A 19,089-nucleotide genomic window follows, 5' to 3' on the forward strand; every position below is an offset into this window, starting at 1 on the left:
CCTGGGACAATGTCCAGCACTTCTGAAAAGTAAGTTAAGGCACCTGGAAGAATACTTAATACCACATACGAGTTTTAAACAGAAGGAAGCAGGGGACATATTAAAGTTCCTATTGGTTAAAGGCTTGATAGTTAATAGGTATACCATCCCTATTAAAGGGCCACATAAATTGCTCGAATTACGTGATAACTCATTACTTAAAACTTTGATTAATTCTGCCTAATGGAGAGAAGGCTAAGGTAGGCTTGTGGTACTTACAGCAACGCCTTGATGAATAAATTTCTCGATTAAGAGTCTTCATTCGTTGCCTTTTTGGCGGTTGATTAAGTTCTCAGGTGAAGAATCGTAGAGTTCGACAACTCCTAGTTCCGATGACGAAAGGTGAGGTCTAACCATTCTAACGGTGGTTATAGTCGCCGATTTGCGCTCTTTTGGGGTACGTACATAGATCTGGTGGCTGCCAAATAAACACTATTAGGTATTAAGTAGTCAATTTCACAATATGTGAATGGAGATATTATCTGCAATCCGAAAGATATTCATAATTAAGTGACGCATTGATTCATCGTACGTTTCAGGTTGGCCTTCATGTTGCCGGTTTCTTGGTTCATCTTCACTACAGAAATTTGCAAGAGTACTAGAGAAAATTACGTCCAATGTTTATGCGGATTATACCAACTAAATTAGCGGAGACAAAAAAAAATATGTTAATTAAGCACGGACAAATACATTGGGGTGGTGTGTGTTTGTCCAGCATGGTGAATTTTGATGATTAAATTGGAAAAGCTTGCTTGTTAATAAAATATGAAGATAATCAGAATACTTGCAATTTATATATGCCAAAATTAAGTTTTTAAGCTCAGAGTTGAGAGCCAGAAGTTTATGTTAAAGAGTAATGAAGAAAAGCTGTGGCATTTCCTTAGGATAGCCGGTTGGACCAATCTTTTTATTACCTTTGGGGAAAGCAATCATTATAGTTTTTAAACAGGTGAAGACCAACTCTACCGTTCAGTAACGCTTCACTATGCATTATGCACTATTAATGTGGATGACCTATTGAATTATAAAGTACGCAAGTTTTGGAAAAATAACTAAAATTTATCAAAAAAACAAACGAATGTTGAAGGACATACTAAGAAATCGCACCTCTGTCTATGATATTTAGGAGGAACTAGGTAGAACGGAGGTAGCGCAGGCATATCTTGTGAGCACAAATTTGTTGAATTTTTCGTATGATGATTTGCTTTAATTTATGTTATCCAATGAGCCTTGCCTAGTTAGGTAGATGGACCATATTATGGTAAATTTTACTTCATATCTACGAGTATTTATAACGGCATTGCATAGAGCTAGTAAACTGATCACGTATCATAGATTATCTTCAGTTTTACAAGAAAACATCTATGAAATCTCCTTCACAATTATTATTGGGAAGCGGAAGGGACCCTCGAGCAGCTTTAGGATAATGAAAATTATGTGTGTGTGGCATGGGCCAAAGGTAAAGCCGCTGAGTAAAATGTACTCGACACCCCCATTTACTGGAACATTCCCAAACAAAACATCAAATTAACATGAACATTTTCTGAGAAATAAAAAAAGTAAACTTTCTTCATCAGCTACTTTCTATGGAAATGTAGTCATCGTTTAAAGTTGCCTTTGGAGTATGAACTCAAATACTAATTTTAAATCATTGAATAAAATTTATTAAGAAGAATCTAATTACTAATCAATAACAAAATGTTTTATAACAGTATAATCATTTATTCAACAAAAATTTACGGAATCTAACAATGTATCAAATAACAATCTCTAAGTTGCACTTCATAAGTGTCTTGAGTGGACTTCATATTGAGGGTCATTTTCTTCGGGATGTGCAGCATTCCACTCGAGTGACTTCAAGATTTCCTCTGGAATTGGTGGTGGAATCGGCAAATGAGCACCATCAGGGTGGAATCCGTTTTCGTCCGCGGTATAGCTAACTTTGATTGGAGCTCCTTCAGGTGAGGTGTAAGAGAATCCTCCTTGAGCTTGATGGGCACCTACTCCACTCTCCTCAGCTGCGATTCCATTTGATGTTTGGTAAACATAGTGATAAGATCCATCAGGGGAAAGATCGGATGAATATCCCGTAATTTCAGCCCCACCCTCGGGACTGATATAGTGTTCTGGTGCAGCAACTGCTAAAGCAAAAAGAGCAATAAACGCGACCTGAAATTAAAGCCACAGAATTAAGTTATGTAATCACAGATAACAGAGCGCATGAATGCATCAACTTACAAGTTTGAACATATTTGGTTTGATAATTTGAATATGCTCTAGGAGGAAATGTTACTATGCAACTGATGATGAAGATGCAAATTCAACGGTCTTTTATATGAATTTAGACAAGTTGCATGATGAATTCAGATGGTTGCAAATTTTTCGTTGCAGTTTTTATTGATAGATTCGTTTTGTCGCAATAGTCATTGACACCTTCACATTGGTCGGGGAAACCGTTGACATACTGCATACTTTCGCTGAAATATTATTTTTAGAGGGTGACAAAACAATAGATTCATTCAATCACTTTTAGCTGTCGGCGAGTTGGTTCTATATCAATTAAATATTTTCTGAAATATGAAGGTCTCATTTGCATGGTAGTCACAAGAGAATAACGAACAGAGTTTTGAAATCAGATACTGTTGTTAATTCAAAATGAAATCGAAAGTTAACTGTTCCATCATCATGTTCATATTTATGTATCAATCTAAAGGGTGAGGCCAGCATATCGCGCACTTATCTTGAGTTTATATCAGTAATTTCATTACATATCGGTTAATAATAATGGAAGAAATTCATTTCCCGCTTTTTTTATTGTCTTGGGTCTAGGTCAAATCATGCTAAGAAATATGTTCGGTATATTTTATTTTAAAATATTATTGGACACACCCCCAAAGCTGCGTACAGTCAGCGTCAGTAAGTTAGCTAGTGGGATGATGTACATTTGAATATATATCCCGCACAATAGAAGTGGACCCAGCACCGAACCCTGTGGGACTTCTGTCATAGGGGGTACCTTATGTGCCTCACTCAGAGTAATCACATGGAGTATCGGAGGGGTAACTCTCAATAACACATCCTTTGTAGCCAACGGACTCTTAATTTACTGGCCAAATGGAATGCATTTTGACGTTTAAAGTCACTATGAATCTTGAGGTGATCGCGCGTCGAGTTACGTTTAGTACTAGTTTTAGACGCCGATTGTGGAATGGGCTAGGTGAAAGCCAGATTGTCTTAAGTAGGCAGTCCAGTTATCTGTAAATCGCTGTTGTAACCCTCACTAATATCTACCCTAACGCCTCTATAGGGTAGACCAGGCGATAAAATATGTAATGGATTGAAAGACTAATGAATCATCAGCGAAGTCAAGTGCTTCTTCCTCCGAACGGGGAAAACTACACTCATTATGCATTGCTGCTTTTGGTTAGCCTGGTTTTTCAATTAAATTTAAGAAAAAGTTTTGGTATCCTTCACTCTCCCATAAATATCATAAGCTTCTTTTTGCTCGCTGCAGATTTGATGAAAATACCCATCGCTGCCCTTTAGATTTTATCGTTCGCTTTCTGCAGATTGGGTTTAAAAGATAATGTGAATAGACCAGCTGCAATGTTCGCCCCTTTAAATTCCTAATACGAGTAACTCCAATTTGTCTTCCTGAAAGGTTATCTAAAGTAGTCTCATTTGCTAGCGCGAAGTTTTCGTGCCACGGTTCTACCAATATCTTCACCGCATGCTGTTGAATATGTACTTGCCTTTTTGATATAGCAGGGTTGCAAGGATTCCTTAAGCATCTTTTTATTTGTGCTGCCTTTTCTGTTGCCATACGTGGGAGACCATAGTCTCCTCTGCGAAATCATCCCTTTCGAATGACTTCATGGATCAATTGGCCCTGCTAGCATCGTCTTTTTGTAGATTGCCAGGCCGACTACCGAACCTGAGCTTCTCTTTCGGAAAGTGGATAAAATTCTGTTATTTATAAGTGCCATATCTAGTTCCGCGAAAGCGTCAAGCACGATCCGACTTTTCGTGACTGTAGTTCGACTATCCCTCCCTTAGTCATTAATATTTCGGCTTCGTAAACCAAGCCATTTGACATCGTCGCCATATTAGTTTTTAGGAGTTCTGCCTGCCCACATTGCTTGCCTGCCTTGTTCGTTAGATCCTTGGACCAGGCGATACGTTTAATGTTGTGATCACAAGCGGTGATTATGTCTACTTCGATCCATTAATACCATTCGTATCATTGTGGCACATTGTGTGTATTTTGGATGAAATGCTCGACACATGAGTGTCTTACTAATGAAACTAACTGCTACTACCAAGGCAAGGCAAAATATCACGTGCCGCATCATGGTAAAATTTTGACAGGAATTTAAAATCCAGAAAACGAAATTGAAAGTAGCCCAAAGCCAACATCAACCCATGACTCCGGAGTATTCTGACTGGATGATATCACAAACGAATAATAATGTGTTTCAGGAATTTTAGGGTGTTCTATATTTTTTAGTGTCAAGTATTCTGCCAAGTGCCTTAACCTAGGTTGCTCAAGCACTGGACATTATCCCGGAATGTGCATAAAGGTTTCATTCTCCTCACAGAATTCGTAGATATCCCTAATATCCCCAGGTGATAATTTAACCTGCAAAGACCAGTGACTGTGAGCTTAAGACTTATCTTGCTCAATTTCAAACTATGAGCGCTTAGGGCCGTATCCTAGCATGAGTACTTTAGACTCTTCCGTTCCTGAAAAGTTCGCCCAGTATAGCTACAGGTCCTCCAACCATTTCTTCTCATTCAGTGTCATAGCCATGAACCCGTTGTCGATTTTACTAAAGGATTCTTATCTGTATAGCGACATTTCAGGGATGCCATTGTGCATGCCTTCATTGCTCAGTGTTACACGCAAGAGTCTTTGAAGTTAGTGTAATCCGCTTGCTGTTATGATGAGATTGGATGTAACTTTAGGTAGGCTTTATTTTTTGGCAGTATATATCCAAGGTTGGATTTGCTGAATGCATCTCCATTTCTTTCCTGCTTCGCATTGGGGAATCATCAAAGTTCAAATATCAAGATTGCGCTACCAAGTGAAAGGTACTATGATGACTTTCGCTGTATTGATGAGCAGCCAAGTCCTCCTACAGTACTTTCTGGTAACTCTCAATCCGCTTTGGATCTTCAGCGTAACCCTGAAAATCTGTTCCAGTATTTTATAGCTATCCGAAGAGTTTATCAACTAGTATACTTCACATTGGGGTACCACTATTAAGCTCAATGGCGGATCCTTTGTTTATTGTTCCCGGTCGTATCTTTAACGAAGCATATCTAGTATTATTATGTTTAATGGATTGATGGTTCAGATATTTTGGGAAAGTTCCATTAACCTTTACTCTGTGAATTTCAAAGCGTTTCCGCGAAAACCGCGTAAGAAATCATTCTTAGCGACCTACTAGTAAGACCCTTTTGGATTCCAGCGTAATTGATGGAAAGGTAGTTATTTGATGATGTCATCTTCCAATTTGGGTGATGCGATTGGCGTTCAGAATTTACCAGACCATTCGTTCTTCATTAAAGGTTACCAACAATCTTGAGCTCAAGTAGAGTTTTGTCTCTGTATGTGGTGCCTTCACTAAACCACGTCACATCACGTCTTATTAGTCGATTTGTGCATTCCGGTAGTTTTGTGATTTTTCGGGCACTAACAGTAATGACTTCAGCTCGTCGCCACTTGAAGCCTGTTATTTTGGACGCTCCATTTCGTACTTGAAAAGGACACTCTCACATAGGACAGCATCCTATATCCTACTTTACGTAGGTGATGTTTTACTAAGGTCTCATAACAAAACTAACACTGTCTCAAATTGAATCTGAATTAAATTACATTTTTGACGACCCGTCCCCATGGAACAAGCACTATCACTGTGAGTGGTATTGACGTACTCAGAACTAAGTGATTTAAATATCCCACATAAATGCAATTAGCCAATGGTAAACTGCGTTATGAAATTGGCTCACGCACTAAACAAGCTTCTTTGTGATCCACGTATTAACGAACGTCTTAAGTCAAAAATTTACCGAAGTGTCGCTCGCTCCGTTGCTCTCTATGGTCCTGAGTGTTGGTCAACTATAAAAGACAATGAACGGTGCCTCGTACAACGATGTATACGAAGTAATGGATACGAAGTGTTGGGTTGAACTAGTGGCATGACGCAACACGATCACGGCTGCAGTGAGAATATCGATGGTATGGTCTCGTAAATCACGTTCACGAAAATTCATGTCCCAATAAGTCTAAACATCGAAGTCGATGGTAAGCGACCAGAGGGGCGATAGATATAACGGTGTTTTGATGATGATTTGAGAGCCTGGCGACTATATCACAATCAGCCTTTGACAGGGTGAAACGACGCAACTGATCACGACGAGCCGACCTCGCTTCTGAACGGGATGAAACCTTAAGAAGAAGATTTTAAGCACGTTCATTGAATGAAGCAAGCATGAACCATGAATTTCCTGTAAATTATAAACTTCAGCTTTCTTGTTTTCGGTACAAGATAGTGTAGGTCCCAGAGCGAAAACGTGCTACCCAAAAGGAAGGATATAAACTGGCTCCGACCTGGTCGAGCATGCGGCAGTTAGCGCGCGTCCTTTGGCTGCAAATTAATTAAAACAAAACGACGTGAATGGTTGCAACGTGCAAAAGCCGAAAAAGGAAGGAACAGCCCCCACTGGTCAAATGGAAAAAAATAAAGACAAGATATAATATATAATAACTTCTCCTATCACAACCGATAACAGCAACAACAACGAAATCCACGCCCGATTGTTCGCAGCCAGCAGAGCCTATTTCCATTGTTTTACTCGAAAGGTATCACCTTAGTGTTCTTATAATACAAAATGAAGATCATGCCAGTCCTCATGTATTACAAGGGAACTTGGGTTCTTAGCAAGAGAAATTGCCAACTCTTAACCGTGTTCGAGAGAAGAATCCTTTGAAAAATGTTTGGTTGCCTACAGGAGGGTGGACGATTCAGTGCGTGTGTCTAAATAACCCAGATGGGTGGATCCGTATGGGTGGGATCATCTAGCCTGGAAAGTTTATAAGGGCAATATCTACGGAGAAAGAAGAAGATGGGGTAGACACTGCCTTAGACGGAGCAATGACGTAGGCCGCGATCTGAAGCAACGCTTAGGGATATGAAATTGGTGGACCTCGGTGCAAAAGCGGATGTTTTGAGTTTCTTACTAAGGCAGGCCTAGACTGGATGCCGAATGTTGCGGTGTTGATGACGATAATGTCTTGGGTATAGTGTTTCATGAAGTCATATTATAAAGACATGATCTTTGTACTGTAAAACGAACAATTACTGATGACTCAAATTAATCTAGACATTTTATAAAATATTGAGTGAAGTATTAAAACGACGAAAATTCCGCCCAATTCTTGAACTACTTAACAGTGGCAAAGCAAAATGCAAGGACGTGCTAACATGCAGTTTTTAGAGTTGCACTTTCAAGCCAGTGGGCCTGCACGGTACCCAAACGCAATTTCAGGCAATAAGGTATAGCTCCATCCAGGAGTTGATCATCTTTTCAATCTTTCAATGGCAATGATCACATCATATTCCTTTTAGTCCTTTATGTTGGTTTCAAAACCTAGTAGCAAGGCGAACAGGTTTATACCATTCTAACGATCACGAATTCCTGCTAGCTTCCTATCGGAATTGTCGGTATTTACTCCTTGGCCGTTTTCTTCAGTCGCTCGATTGGGAACTGCAAATATGCGTTTTACACGGCGCAAATAGATGAGGAGACTGGCTTGGTCCGTCCCTACCAGTACTAACAAATTGTCCATTTTGTTAGTCATTTTCTCAGAGTACTTTACTGTCGACGATTACAAAAAACATAGAAGAAAATTCGAATAGTTCTCGAAATATTGATATTTATCTAGAATAAAAACATCATATAAAATAAAATAATCTTTTATTTCCAGAATTGGATATAGAACCAATTTCGCTACAAACCACACCTAACGATTTATACACAAAGACAAAATTCGCTTAACAAAAGCTTTATAACAATTACAGTTCTTTCTAACAATTAACATAAATAACATTTCTTTTGGTTTGAAATCATTTATAAATGTCTGGAGTGAACTTCGTATTGTGGATCATCTTCTTCTGGATGGGCAGCATTCCACTGAAGTGATTTCAAAATTTCTTCTGGAATTGGTGGTGGAATGGGCAAATGAGCGCCATCGGGATGGAATCCGTTTTCGTCCGCGGTGTAGCTAAGTTTGATTGAAGCTCCTTCAGGTGAGGTATAAGAGAATCCTCCTTGAGCTTGATGGGCACCTACTCCACTTTCCTCAGCAGCGATTCCATTTGATGTTTGGTAAACATAGTGATAAGATCCATCGGGAGAAAGATCAGATGAATATCCCGTGATTTCAGCTCCACCCTCAGGACTGATATAATGTTCTGGCATTGCAATTGCTAGACCCAAAAGTACAGTGAATACTATCTGAAGTTGAAGTCACCGATTTAATTTATGTAATCACAGGTAACAGAGTGCAAAATGCATTAACTTACAAACTTGAACATATTTGGTTTGATAATTTCAATGCCTTTCAAGGTGAAATGTTACACTGGAACTGATGATGAAGATGCAAGTTCAACGGTCTTTTATATGAATTTAGCTAAGTTGCATATTTCATTGATAAATCTATTTTGGTGCAATAGCTATTGATGTTTCATTCGTGGTGAGGATTGACATACACTTTCGCTCAAATCGTATTTTTAGGGGGTGAGGAAATAATTGATTCCTCCAATCGTCATAAGTTGCAGACAAGTAGGTTCCCTATTAATCAAATAATTTTTGAAATATGAAGGTCTCGTTTGTTATATATTGGAAACAGAAAAATGAAGATACTTTTAAAATATGAAGTTTCTTCAACTATAAATAAACTCAAAAGTCAGCTATAATATTTCATCGTCATGTTGAAATAATCATATTTTAGCTTGAAGGGTGAGGCCAACAAATCGGGCACTTATCTTGAGTTTTTATCAGTGATTTTATAACCATATGAACCCCAAGCGAAAAAACCCGCATTGATTTTTCATAGTTGGAAATATGCTACTGCATTGATATTTGCGTTAATTTACAACAAAACTATAAAAGATACCTGATAAAAATCTGGTATTTATAATTGACAAAATATTTTTCAAAAGCCACCGCTTTTCACTATTTGATAGAGACTGTTTGAAAACTGAAAAGGTGAGAATACTTGAATGTACAATTATTTATTCAAATACAATACACGGTATTTGTTTTAGAACTCTGTTGAATATTTTTTAGTCCTGCCCTTTTGACTCTATTTTCACGAAGACGAATAAACCGCTTAAATCGATTACCGAAATGTGATCACATCGTGATTTTTTGGGCTCCTTTATTGGCAGTGAATAGAGCTCTGAAAGGACCTATAACAACTTTGCTAGTTATAGTAGGATTCCCTTTAAACTTTCCAACATCGTCGCAAATATTATTATCAATGCTTCCGCATTCATGGAATGAATTGAAGGGAATATACAAGGACTTTACTAAAATAAAGTTTTTAATATTTTTTATTTGATAGTATTATCATCATTATCAGTGACGCAATAACCGGTATCCGGTCTAGGTCTGCCGTAATAAAGAACCGCAAACATTCTGCTTGTGGGCCGAGGTCCACCATATCTCTAAAAGTTCTCTGGTGTCCTCGCCTATGCCATTACTCTGTCTCGTCTTCTTTTTCTACCATGGACATAGCCGTTATACCCTTTCGGCCTGGATCACTCCACCCATACGGATTAAGTGACCCATCTGCTGTAACCTATTGAGCTGGATTTTACCCACATCTAGAGATCGTGGTATCGGTTACGGTTACGGACCATCTATCCTCAAGTAGGGGGCCGAGCATTTTTCGAAGGATTTGCATTTTTTTTTTGCTAAGAACCCAAGTTTCCGAGAAATACATGGAGACTGTCGAGATCATTATTTTGTACAATAAGAGCTTTAAGGTGAGACGTTTCGAGCGTGATCAGTGAGTTGGAGCTTAAGAATACACTCAAAGTCTTTCCTGCTTATCGAAATAGGCTTGAAACCTCATTGCTACCGAAGTGTCAACAACGCAACGGATAAGGACACACTTCACTCTGAATACTTTTGGCTATGATCGGTTTCTGCAATGTGCATACGCTCCTCGACAACGATGGCGAGGTTCTCAGAGCGCTTGCTTTCTCCAACTCGAGCGGGAATTCAACGGGTATAAGCTCCACATTCTGGGTCTAAGCAAAGTAAGATGGCGGACCTCTGGAGGGTACTCCTCTTCCTCTTGCGATACTGTAGTTTTGCATTTTGAAAAGCCAAGTGATAGTAGACCCGAAACCGGAGTCGAATCGCTTCTGACAGCTATCGTAAAGCGTGCTCTCTGCATCTGGGAGTCATTTTTTTGATAGATTTCCGACGGAAAAATTCCGGTCCAGGTTAAAGAGGATTACAATTGTACAGTGCTATGTATCAAGGGAGACTTCCGAAAAGGTGGAGAAGGAGATTTCCTGAAGGTGACATTGTGATCACGTTGGAAAATATGAATATCAAGCTGGGCTCCGACGATACCATGCTCGGACATATGGTGGGGGAGCACGATCTTGACGACCGTAACGATAATGACCAGAGGTTTGTGGATTTTTCTACCACCTAATTGTTAGTTGCACATTGTTCGAGCGTAGAGCCTGCTATAAGCTCAGTTGGGTTTCAATTGGCCGACACCATACTATCAGTTGGAACGACCACTTCGCGGTTAGCAGCAGATTTAGGAGTGGTCTCCTGAATATGCGTAACAAGAGAGACGCAGACATCGGCCTTGAAAAGAACCTTGCTTGCGTGTTGCGTCCCCCATTCCTTGCAACGTTGGAGAGCTGAAAACTCTTAAGTTCAACATCGACCACTTGTTTCACTCAGCTGTCGCTCGACAGTTGGAGTCCTATCTTGCTAATCGAACGGCAGATATACTGAGTAACATGCTTGAGAATATCGATGATCAATAGGCCGCCATAAAAATGCTCTTTTCTACGCTATGCGGGTCGTCGGCTTTAACGTAGTGTGCGCTGTGCAAGAGGGAATTTGCTATTGCACTGGTTAGGTAAGCAGAAGATGCCGCAGAACGCAATGATTTCAGGAATGCATATCGTTTCACGAAAAAGCTTACATATGGTCGCGAACTTTTCGATGTTTTTGTGAAGGATGTCGACTTCTCATTCACGATGACGAGCAACTGAAGAGATGGAAAGAAGACTTCACGTTGGTTCTTCGCCGTATCACATCCAGTGACGTTTCTTTTCTTGTGGAAGAAATGGTTGGTCAGTATACCATGCGAATATGAGCTGTTCCTCCAAGCACATCAATGTACTCAACGCTGTGAAGCCGGTGAGCTTGACGGTCCCCTCTCAGAGTCATTTCTCGCTGCATTAGCAGTTACTTCAGACCTGATACTTCTACTCGTGAAGAGATCTTGGGAAGACTTGACGATCTTGGGATGATCGTTATGATTCCAAAAAGGGCATCCATCTTGAATCTGATAATTGGAGGAGAATCTGCGTGCCTGCAAAGATATTAGCTAAAATAATTCTGGAGTGCAGCAAAGAACATTTCGAAAGATAGATTCTTCTGCATTGAATACATTAAGACCATACGGATGATTTAATCTACGCTACATCTGCTCTTCATTGATTTCGGAAAAGCTTTCGATAGCGGGAACAGAGATTGTATCTGGAGTGCTCTACGCAGGAGGAGCATTCCGAAGAAACAAGTAGCTACTATCAGAGCGACATATGATGGAGCAAAATAGCAGGTACTTGGCCAGGGTGAAATCTCGGGGGGGTTTAAGCTGCAAAGTGGAGTCTGGTTGGGTTACATCTTGTCACCGATATTATTTCTTCATATTATCGATGACGTTCTCCATGCTTCCTTGTCAGGAGGAGGTGGAGGAATTCAATGGACGGTGACATTTTGTGCGTCGATCGATATTTATATATAGGTTGTTTAGGGGTTAGGACGTTTTCTGCCCACGGTGGCACCGAAATGGATATTGCCCGATGCAATAATAGTGCTAAATCCGCATTCGCTGCTCTGTCTAAAATCTGGAAATGCAGTTATCTCAACTATCTGGAAATGCAGTTATCTCAACACCAACATCAAGTCGGGACTATTCTGTATTACTGCTCTTCCTGAGTTGCTATACGGGAGCAGCAGATGGAAAGTTAATTATTACTCGAAAGTTTTAAGCTTTCGTCGATGCCTATCTGAGTCGTATCATCGATTACGCTGGCCTGACATTATCTCACACGAACAACTTGGTCGATGCTTAGGCCTGACGCTCGTATGCACTGCGAACGGAAGACGGAAATGGCAGTGGATAGGTCACATATTAAGGAGGGGCGAAAATTGCATTCAGGACTATGTCATGCAGTGGAATCCATTCTCTTAAGATGGCTGACGATGAGAACAATAGCCGCGCGGGGAGCTGAAAAGCATTTCAGGTAACCGCGAAGCATGGCACGTAGGTCTGGTTGACGCGGTTTACCTCACTGAGGGGGAGACCCCTTAGCACAAAAAGACTCCAAAGCAACTATTACAATTTATTCTACTGGACAAGATACACTAATGGAAACTAGCTTAAATCATCGTATATCTTCGCCAAAAAAAACATGTATGCCTTTCTGTGTCCGGAGTTAATCGTGGTAAAACAAGAGCGGTAGGGAGTGGAGACCATGTATATCCCTATGACTCATCTGTCCACGACCGATCAGCTACAATACGACATTGAATTTTTATCATCACTTCGACGGCTGCCAATTCGAACCGCTTTTAGAACTCATTGGTACTGGCAAGAAAGAGGACCAGAATGTCTACCTTTCATTTTCCAGCCAGGGAAATTGTGATGGTTGGGAGAAAATATTTAATATCATTCTTCTAACTGATAATGACCGTTTTAGGGAACTGTCTGATCAGGGATCCCTTTCGGATTACAGCTGGATACTTTCACTACCAATCTCTCTATTTCCTACCCTCTCAGAGATATCGGAATGATCCAAGAGTGAAGGTTAGTGGTAGTAAGACCTTACTGAAGTCAAAGGTCGGAGTTCTGTAAAAGGTATTCGAAACCGCTTTTATAGTCTCGAGCCTGGTAATATACAGTAAAAACACATTGTCACCGTGAGGAAACCAAGAACAGGTACATATATGTCGGCCTTCAGAACTGTCATGCAACGCTGACAGTGATTCAGCGAAACTAACTAAAAATGTTGCCTTAGATGTTTAGTAGCCCCTTCCTTTATAAAAAGTCAGAGTTTTCCTGGATGGAATCTTCTAGTCAGAAGCTTCTAGTCCAGACTCACCTCCTAGCTAGCGAAGAGGATTGTGAGTCATAGTTTCGCTTGGAGGCAAGATACGGACTAAGCATGGATTCAAAGCAAATACAGCCTTCCTGAGAACGAACCTGCATAAGGATGATGGTAGCATGATAGTTCCTAATATTAGATTCAAGATAAAGGCTTCACCTTGGCTTCCTATTCTAAGATAAAAAATATGAAGTGACGCTAATTTTAGTTCTGGTTCTTCTTGTTTATCAGGCGGCAAACTGAAATTATACTCTCCTGAAAATTTAGAAAGAAAAAGTGCCTAATTTTTTATCTTGTTTATAATAATAATTTTTAGTTACTTCTAACAATTAACATAAACAACATTTAACTGGGTCTTCCTAAATTACTACAAATGTCTGGAATGAATTTCATATTGTGGATCATCTTCTTCTGGATGGGCAGCATTCCACTGCAGTGATTTCAAAATTTCTTCTGGAATTGGTGGTGGAATGGGCAAATGGGCACCATCTGGATGGAAACCGTTTTCATCCGCGGTATATTCAATTTTAATGGGTATTCCTTCAGGTGAAGTGTAAGAGAATCCACCGTTGGCATGATGGGAGCCTACTCCCTCCTCTTGTGCAGCAATTCCATTTGAAGTTTCATAAGCATAACGATAAGACCCATCTGGTCGAAGGTCAGCCGCATAGCCCTTAATTTCTGCGCCACCTTCCGGGCTTATGTAATGTTCTGGTGCAGCAAATGCTACACTAATAAGAGCAACAAATACCATCTGCAATTAAAATTTCAAGTTAGTCCAATTTTGTTTGAATGAATTAGATAAAGCTACAGTTGCAGTTTAGATGATGAATAACTTACAAACTTAACCATATCGATAACGATTAGAGGAATCACTTTCAAGGTGAATAGCTGAACTGCAACTGATGCAGAAGATGCGGCGAGAGCGATCTTTTATATGGTAAAGATGGATTTATTGTTGTTAAAGGGGAGTAGCTTGGCAATTTTCTTGCAAAATTTTCCATGGTTTTTCATTCATAAATTTGAGTGATTGCAGAAAATCTGTGACATATTTCTATGTTAAAGTAAAATAAATTTCCAGACAGAAAATAAATTATATTTTGAAATGAAAATTTATAAATCAGGCGAAAAATTGGTGAATGGGTTGTGTTGTTTTTCAAGAGTTGACTAATATTATTTGCTTTGATAATTACTCATAAAATAACCTAACACAAGGGTTATTTAATCAACTGTTTTTCTTCCAGCTCTTGCCTGTTTACATTCTCTAATATGATTCCTCTAATTATGAAGATAAAGTTATGGGTGGGTGATTAAATTACCAATTTCCTATTAAGCATTTCTCAGCGGATAGCGGCAATTATGAACAATTGTTACTGTTAAGTACAGAGTTTCGGAATCAATCAAAAGATTTTGATATACCACCAAAAATAATTTGAAATTAGTTTGTAATTCACTGGAATTTGAGCAGTATTATAGCAAGAGGGCGAGTTTTCTACTTATAACCAATAATGAATTTTATTTGTACTCTGTTCACAATTGATACTTTTTTCGGTATTATCAGACTCGACATAACACTTACATCAAGGTGAACTATATTTTGTGTAATATTAAGTACCGAGGTATCCTTGACTTCGTATCAATTCTGTGTTCTGTTAAGCGTTTCTTAGAAATGCTGATAAATTTTAACCAGTGTTATCAGTATGCGATCATAAGGTCGAACTGGGATGATCATCGATTAAATCCACTTCCAAAAATATTACCATCCAGCATAATCAATTCTGACATCAGCCTTGCCTATCCGCCATTAAGTTAAGAAAATCCCAGCCTCTTCCTGGAGTAGCAGTATCCCCCCCCCCCCCCCCCCTGTTCCCAATACTCTTGATTTGAATATTCTGTATAAAAGTAATTTTCGGAACCTTTGTAATCATCTATTTACCCTTGATATCTAGCAACTGCAATTAAACTTAACTGAAACTCAATTTTAAATAATATCTCACAAATAAAATTGTATCTAGTATTTTTGAATGAAACGACGAAACGATGGGGTAATCCTAGTATACTTGATCGCGATATTTTCGTAGCCAGTTTCTCCCTTCATCAGAGCTCACAATCAGCACTGAGGGAGGAAGGAACTATTGACAATCAGCACTGAGGAAAGGAACAAATGCCTCCCGAAATATCGATATATGCGATCAAAACAAAGTGCTGCAATTTCTGGCCATGATATGATGAGTAACATAACTTTCTATGTGAAAGGCACCTGGCTCCATGCACCTTTGGCGCGGAATCTACGCGTTGAAGACTGTAAGACCGAAGCTGGACCCTCCCGGCGCCAAACTAAACAAGTCGGGAAACCGGAAGCTTGACGCTTCAGGTATAAAAGGTTTTGTGTTTCCTTATGTGAGGAGCATAACGTAGTTCTCCATTGGCTGATAGCATTGACCCGAGATATTGAAATCGCTCAGTGCTGGACAGGTTACTGCCATTGCCAGAACTGAGCGATTTAAATATCTGGAGGGGGAGGTTACTGCGTTTGTCAACCCTCAGCGATTTAAATATCTCGAGTCAATGCTATCAGCCAATGGAGAACTGCGTAATGAAATTGCTTCAAGCATTAACGCTACCTGGATGAAGTGGGATTTCACAACTGGTATTCTTTATAATTGACGTATAAGCGCACGTCCCAAATATAAAATTTACCGCAATGTTGTCCACTCTCTATAGTTCTGAGTGTTAGCCGACTATAAAAGATAATGAACGGCGTCTTGCGGTAATGAGGACGAAGATGTTGCATTGCACTGGTGTCGTGACACGTTTTGATCACGCCTGAAATGAGAATATCTCCGATCGAAATGGGTTTGCATCGATCGTGGTTTGGTCACGTAATTCACTTAAAATATTGGTCTGAACATCGAAGTCAATGGTAAGCAACCAAAAATCCGACCGAAAGAACGGCGGCTTGATACGCTGGATGTGTGTGTGAACGGCACAAAGGCTGAAGAAAAAGATGTGAGGAGCGGCGAGTGGACGACAGCTCCGTGTCACATGACTAAAGAATTCAATGCCCCCTATTTTTTAAAAAGCGATTTAAATAAATCATTTGATGGAAAGCACCTTATTAGTAATAGTCAACCTCATACGCTTCACACTCGGAGTTCAATATTATTAGCAAATGTGAAGAATTTAACCTACAACAGATACAAAAAGGTCTGGGGCGAAGTAGATTCTTCATGAATGAAATTTTAATATTTTACTCGAATATCAGTTATTCTCGTTATGACGTCCGCATCTTCTTTGCATGCTTAGGATGCCGTAAATTCGCACAAAATTGATAAGTTTGAACTGCTATAACTTTGACACTAATAGTTGGATTTTCATGAAACTCGGCATGTGTATGCACAAGGCTGTCCTCTATGTCGGTGCAATTTAGTACACCTAGGATGAATCTAAGGGGAGTTTTTTAGTCAATTTCAAAAAGTCAATTATAAACTATTAGCAAATTTATTTGAGCAGATACCGGAATGGGGCATCTCTCGAAGATTAGATTTCACATAAGTGTTTTACGCAAAACCTTAAAAAGGGCTGGCAGATAAGTAGATTCGTCATAAATGCGAATTTAATATTTCACGTGAATGTCAATTATTCCCGTTAATTATGACGTAAGCATCTTATTTGCATATAATTGTCCTCTATGCTTTTACAAAATTCAGAAGTCGTAGGTTGCATTTAAGGGGGTTTTCCAGTAAATTTCTAAAAGTTAGTAATATACTATTAGTAAGTTTATTTGAGCAGATATCGGAATGGAACATATTTTGAGGCCTAGATTTCATCTAAGCGCACCACCCTGTTTTTTTTTCGGATTTTTAGGTTGGGTAGTTTCCGAAAATGAGTCCTGCCACACTTTAAATGCGTACATTTTGACTCCTTACTCACGGACTTTGTAATTTATGCCAAAACTAATATCAGTTTCGGAAAGTAGAAATGGAGGCCTTTCATTTAGTACCCTACAAGACTATATCCGGTGAAAAAATTTTTTTAATCCCCCTTTTGCATGTATGGGGAGCCCCCCTTTAAACTATACCTAAATTCATGCCACTCGCTGTATCCGTGGGACTTCGTAGTTGCCATCTGTTAACCAAATTTCGTTCGGATCGGTTCAGCCGTTTTGGAGAAAAGTGCGTGTGACAGACAGACAGACAGACATTGAATCGATTTTAATACGGTTTTGTTTTACACAAAACCTTAAAAATCAAAGGAAGGAAAATGTTTTAAATTAACAGTACCTGCACAGCACGGATGGTTTCTACAAAATCACCGAACCAACAAAGAATTCAGTTTGTGGCGCAACGAGAACCGTATTAGAGCCAACACCAGACTGCCAGACCGAGGTTCAAAACGGGTACATTTTTAGCTGCTGAACCCACTTCAAATGCTAAGACCCCTAACAACCCACCTTTCACTAACAATCTCGCTGTGTCCACTGCGACCTGCGAACCACCTGATGCCACCTCATCCAACAATAACACATTATATATCACAACTTCATCTTTAGATGGCAATCATAATAAGGCGTAACAGGCTATACCCCCCAAATCGCCAGAAGCTATGCGCGCTATGCCGTCCAATTCTTCAGAAACTGCAAATACAGCCTCTACTCCTAAATACACTAATTTCGTCCATGATAACGATCTGATTCCCTCTACTTCGGGCTCGGTTTATTTACCACGTCCCTCCGTCTATAAACAATCCACTCCGGAAGTCATTAATTCACTGTTGCCACCAGTTGTTAAGCTAACTTCCAACTTTAAAGATAATCTTGAAAACAGATATCTTATATTGAGGTTTCGAGATCATAAGATCAACAACAGCGCCCGCCTTTTCCTTGCATACATGCACGATGCAAAAAAAACAAACCTCAAGATAATGATCCAGCAAGAAGGGTTACACACTTATGTTGACTCCTTAGCATTTTTCTTCAATCTCTATTACGAAGAGCTCGGCATATATCTAAACTAAGACCAACACGATCTCAAAACCTATTGCTCTTTTGTGAGTTCGAGACACATCTCCTGCTTACTAAAGGCACGTAAGGATCAGAAGAAATATTACCCTAACACAAAAGCTCCTCCTAAAACCTTCCTTTACCATAACTGCAGCGGCATGAGGAGTAAATTTTATCAGCTTTTTCTTGACTTCAACCTCATGAGCTTATTTTATGGCAATGATTTACAGCAAATTATCCCAAACCCTAATCAAAATGGTAAATAGAAGATCGAATCTTTACCAATTCCTATGAAGACGTCAGGGTTAGTTCAACTACTGACTTTCTCTTACTCTCTTCATCACTCTGCCATTAGAGTTGAACTCTCCCCCCCACAGATTATCCCTTTAGGCTATCGTACAATAACGAAATTGTGTACGATTTTTTGAATGCTGACTCTGTTAGCAGAAGGTCTAGATGACTCCGTTGCCTCCCCCTATAAGATAATCTTCCACGCCGTCAACAGTTAGGTACCCAAAGTAAAGAAATGCAATAGACTCTCAGAACCCGGGCTCGACAAGATAAGAATTGAGTAACCAAAGAAATAAGATCTAGTCATCTAGTCATCAAAAG

The 19,089-nt window shown here is 39.5% G+C and overlaps 2 protein-coding genes across 2 annotated transcripts; both read right to left on the bottom strand.

The window, feature by feature from the left end:
* Positions 1-1,745: 1,745 nt before the first annotated feature.
* Positions 1,746-8,714, bottom strand: LOC119658100 (endocuticle structural glycoprotein SgAbd-1-like). Its single transcript, XM_038065365.1, has 3 exons — positions 8,628-8,714; positions 8,179-8,559; positions 1,746-2,208 (listed from the first exon to the last, which is right to left on the bottom strand). The coding sequence occupies exons 1-3, from the start codon at positions 8,637-8,639 to the stop codon at positions 1,822-1,824; spliced, it is 780 nt and encodes a 259-aa protein (XP_037921293.1). The 5' UTR covers positions 8,640-8,714; the 3' UTR covers positions 1,746-1,821.
* A 5,042-nt stretch (positions 8,715-13,756) lies between these two features.
* LOC119657400 (endocuticle structural glycoprotein SgAbd-2-like) lies at positions 13,757-14,394 on the bottom strand. Its single transcript, XM_038064291.1, has 2 exons — positions 14,316-14,394; positions 13,757-14,229 (listed from the first exon to the last, which is right to left on the bottom strand). Exons 1-2 carry the CDS (start codon positions 14,325-14,327, stop codon positions 13,843-13,845), a joined length of 399 nt encoding a protein of 132 aa, XP_037920219.1. The 5' UTR covers positions 14,328-14,394; the 3' UTR covers positions 13,757-13,842.
* Between the last annotated feature and the right edge of the window lie 4,695 nt (positions 14,395-19,089).

The sequence above is a fragment of the Hermetia illucens genome, chromosome 5 (assembly GCF_905115235.1).
Source record: "Hermetia illucens chromosome 5, iHerIll2.2.curated.20191125, whole genome shotgun sequence".
NCBI classification, from domain to species: Eukaryota; Metazoa; Arthropoda; class Insecta; order Diptera; family Stratiomyidae; genus Hermetia; species Hermetia illucens.